Raw genomic sequence first — 5,000 nt, forward strand, 5'->3', positions numbered from 1 at the left:
GAAGCCCAAGCTGATGTGCTTCTAGTTGCCAGTCCATTCTTCAGTAAATACGACACTTCCTCCTTCATCCGTTGCTGCTTTTCCAGGCTGGTCCTGTAATAGTGTTGACGAATTGGTCGTGTACCCGGTTGTAATTCAATGTCGTGTTCAGCATCACTGCAACGTTGAGGCACATCCCCACATATACTCCTGTATTTGCGGAATAATTCTGCTGGCTGGCTCCTCTGCTTTCGGGGTAAATGCTGTAAATATACTAGAATATTCTGCAATATTTCCTGGTTAGCAGAGTCTGTCCAAGAAACAAAATCATTTGAGTGATTTAAATCTACATCATGTGGCATTGGGGTTTTACTTTGGTGTGCTGATGCATTATATTTCTTAAAATCTAATACATTAGAGTCTGATAGACAATGCAAAGCAACTGGAGGATTACCATGATATTTCTTGATTAGATTTACATGAACTAATTGGGTTGACTTTCTTCTGTCTGGAGTACTGATTATATAATTATTATTATTGACACATTTCTGAATTATATAAGGACCAGAAAATTTATGTTGGAGAGGAGAACAAGGAGTAGGGAAATATACAAGTACAGAATCCCCTTCTTTAAACTTACGAATTTTAGTTTTTAGATCAAAATTTTCCTTCATCACATCTTGACTACTTTTTAAGTTATTAAATGCAAAATTATGGACTCTCTCAAAATTACATTTCAATTTATCGACATACTGCCCTACAGTTACGTTATCCAAGGTATCATTGTTCAACATTTTATCTTTAAGTACTTGTAGTGGCCCCCTAACTTTATGTCCAAATAACATCTCAAATGGTGACATACCTAAGGAATCATTAGGGACTTCTCTAATGACAAATAATATAAAGTCTAAACTCTCATCCCAGTCTGTTCCAGTCTCCATACAAAATTTTCGAAGTAAGGATTTTAATGTCTGATGGTGTCTTTCAAGAGCACCTTGTGATTGTGGGTGATATGGGGATGCAAGAATATGTTTTACATTAAATTCTCTTAGAGTTTCATTGAAAAGGTCACTTGTGAAATTAGTACCCCGATCACTCTGAATTTCTTTTAGGAATCCATAAGTGGTGAAAACTTTAAGGAGGTGTTTCACAATATTTCTAGCACAAATGTTACCAAGGGGAATTGCAATGGGGTATCTAGTGGTAGGACAAAGTATAGTAAAAATATATTGATTACCTTTTTTTGTTTTTGGCAATGGGCCTACACAATCAATTATGACTTTACTGAAAGGCTCGTGTGGTATTACAATTGGCACGAGGGGTGCTTTTGGAATTACCTTGTTAGGTTTTCCAACTACTTGACACACATGACACTCTTTAACAAATTGAAATACATCTTGTTTCATACCTGGCCAAAAGAAATCATTAGCTATACGTTTGTAAGTCTTTGACACTCCTAAATGGGAATCTGCTTGATGAGCAACACTCAAAATATTCTTACGTAAAGTTAATGGTACTACAAGTTGTTCTTTATTAGCCCAGGTATCATTAGATGACAGCTTTCTAGGTCGGTACAGCCTAAACAGGACTCCTTTATCAAAGTAATAGCCAGGTACCTTACCTTCCTTAGTGGAAGCTTGTTTAAGTGCATTAGTTAAAGTCGTATCTGCTCGTTGTAAGTTTATCAATTCAGAATTAGTATAGGGAATGTTTGTCTTTACTATATCTGGGACACCTTCATTCACAGCTTGTTTGGCTTTTGCCCTTGTTACAACACCAACAAAATTCTCAATCGGGTCACATCGATCAGTGTCTACTTCAGTTTCTACTTCCTCAATGTCATGTTCACCCAAGTCACTAATGAAATTACTTTCTTCAATGATATGTTCAAAGATATCCAAATCATTAGAGTTATTATCCAGTGGCTGATTATACAAAATAAGGTTAGGCAAAGTCAATTGACCAGCTAAATCATTCCCAAGTAATACTTGAACATTATGTACAGGGAATGGCGTGTTGATAACAGCAATCTTTACTTTACCAGATACAAATTCACAGTTTAAGTTAAGCTCTGCTAAAGGCAAACTGTTAGTGTTACTTAAATCCCTAACTAGTACCTTTTCATCAAGCAAAGAAATTGTAGGCACTGCGCTATGTAAAACCATGCTTTGGGTTGACCCAGTATCACGCAAGATTCTTACTTTAACAGGAATACCATTGGGTATTGTTACTGTACCCTCTGAAATATAATTAGCAAACAAGGCATCACTTTCAGGCGTACTACAATGCATAGTTCCTTTGCCTTTTACGCTAAATTTACTGTCTTTATATTTACCAGCATCGGGGTCGGACAGCTGAGAGCCAAAAAACTTAGATTTCTTACAGGTTGGGTTTTTACATTCATTTATGTCATGACCTTGTTGTTTACAATATGAACAATAATTAACACCCTTTCTCTCACCACTGAACCCTGTTGCTTTGCCTTGCTTTACAAACATCTCAGTACCTTTGTGTGTTTTGTGTATCAAGAAAAAATGGTCAGCTAACATAGTAGATTTCTTTAAATCCTCTTCCTCACGGTCAGCAATATGCATTCTAATATTTTGTGGTAGTTTTCTCATGAATTCTTCAGCCACAATCAGGTTAACGAGTTCCTCAAAATTATTAACATTGACAGCCTTAAGCCATTTATTAAATAATCTTAATTTTTCATTTGCAAATTCATACCAAGTTTGAGCATTTGATTTAATGTATTGTCTAAATGTTTGTCTAAGACCCTCGGCAGTTACCATGTATGCATCTAAAATAGCTTGCTTAACGACTGTATAATTTCTTTCCCCTACTAAATTACTAACCACTATAGCAGCTTTACCCTGGACTTTGGATTTAATTAACCAAACCCATTGATCTACTGGCCATTTCATATTTGAGGCAATATCTTCAAAATTACGGAAAAATGAATCTACGTCTGTTTCTGTAAATTCAGGGACCAACTTTAAACTCTTAGCCAAGTCAAACTTTAGTGGTTTATTAGATTCTAGGTTCATTAGTTTTATACGTTGTTCTACACTAATCCTACTTCTTTCAATTTCCATATTCTGAGTTAGACTAGCTTCATGATCTAATCTAGCTTTCTCCATTTCTAGCTCATACTTTTTCCTTTCTTTATCTATGGCCAACTTGTGTCTTTCTCTCTCAATATCTACCTCTAACTTTACTTGTTCTAACTGTATGGCTAACCTCATATGCTCAACGTCTGAGCTGTCTTTCTTCGTACTCATGTATTTCCTAGCCTCGTGTTCTTCTACACTTTCCTCCTCTATAAGATAATCTAAAATGGCATTTTTTATGTCATCTTTCCTGTCTCTTGAACTAACAGTTACTTCAAACTTGGCTGCCAAAGCCAACAATTCACTCTTTTTAGCACACACTATAGTGTTAAGTTTTCCCTTAGGATCACTGAAAAATAAGTCTACTGAAAACATTGTGACTAAAAATCCACAAGAGAACGCAGCAAAGTCAACGAGAAGTGTTCCCAATAGCATAAACAATTATAGAATACGTAATATATCACGTGATGTAATACTGAACTATTCATCCATTACGCAAGTCTGGTAAGAATAAATGATTATAATTACTGGTACAAAACTGTACGAAGAAAGCAAAATGAAAAGTTAATACTTGGAAGCTTCGAAGAGTAGTAAATATAATTAACGGTACAAAACTGTACGAATGAAGCGATATGAAAAGCAATAATAAAATGCTTCGAATAGCGTAGATACGGAAATGTCAGGCCAGTCAAACTCCAAACCTACTCTATTATACGGCGCTATGGTAATATGATGCCATGATGTCATAAAGACGAAGTTTCTAATAATATTTCTCCCAAAACTATTTGAAACAAGGCGAACCAATGTAAATGAACTCTGTTACTTTCTATATTAACTTAGATACGACCGCAGCTATAATAGCTATGTCCGAAAACATGAATTGGAATGACTTAAATGTGGAGAGAAATCGCTATAAGATAATAGGAGAAAAGAACCCACGCAACATACTGTAATAGATCTATTCGATAATCACAATGTATAAAAATTTGAATTATCGTACGTTGGAACACTCACGGCGACTTTAACTGTCAGTACTTTGGTAGTTTAATCAGGTGTGTTTACTTGTTTCAGATCCCGGACAGAGGCCCCCAATTATTATAAACTAAGCCTTAGCCTAGCCTGTTACAGCTTATAATAAGAACATTTAAGAAGTATCAAACAATGAAGGAACGGAGAAACTCAGATCACAAAATATAACAGTTTAATAATAGAAACAACCAGCAGTTACATTAACATATACGTTTATAGAAAACAATTCACAAGTTAAACCCACAGATATATGAAGCAATGATCGAACACACAGACAAACAATTAAACAAACACCTGAATTAAATATACCAACGAAACACAAAATAAAAGAAAACACACTGACGTACATTAACAATAGGAAGAAGATTGTCCTAACCGTGTATACAAAATATGTTGTCGTCAAGGTAGCCTGAGAGTGACTCTCCCTCCTCAAAATGTTACAAGCCAAAGTAAACTAAATGAGCGACAAGGATGACGAAAGGTAATAAAAATATAAGACAGGCAAGGATACAAAAGGGTCAAAACAGGAAAACAAGTGTTACAAACCTAGTGGTAAGAAGGAGTACCACTAAAAGAATAAATATATAAAAGTGACATAATTACAGAGAACTGAGACATGCCATACGTAATATCACAATATATATATATATATATATATATATATATATATATATATATATATATATATATATATATATATATATATATATATATATATATATATATATATATATATATATATATATATATATATATAAGAGAGAGAGAGAGAGAGAGAGAGAGAGAGAGAGAGAGAGAGAGAGAGAGAGAGAGAGAGAGAGAGATTGAAAATTAGCAAAAACAGTAAAATCATATGTTGGAATGTGAAAGCCGTGGAAAACT

The 5,000-nt window shown here is 34.6% G+C and overlaps 1 protein-coding gene across 1 annotated transcript in view; it reads right to left on the reverse strand.

The window, feature by feature from the left end:
- LOC137654710 (uncharacterized) overlaps nucleotides 1–2,582 on the reverse strand; it is a 4,364-nt gene extending 1,782 nt beyond the window's left edge. The window contains exon 1 of the mRNA XM_068388605.1: nucleotides 1–2,582. This exon is cut by the window's left edge and continues 29 nt beyond it. Coding sequence (XP_068244706.1) covers nucleotides 1–2,573 — 2,573 coding nt within the window. The 5' untranslated portion in view covers nucleotides 2,574–2,582.
- Between the last annotated feature and the right edge of the window lie 2,418 nt (nucleotides 2,583–5,000).

The sequence above is a fragment of the Palaemon carinicauda genome, chromosome 15 (genome assembly GCF_036898095.1).
Source record: "Palaemon carinicauda isolate YSFRI2023 chromosome 15, ASM3689809v2, whole genome shotgun sequence".
Lineage (NCBI taxonomy): Eukaryota > Metazoa > Arthropoda > Malacostraca > Decapoda > Palaemonidae > Palaemon > Palaemon carinicauda.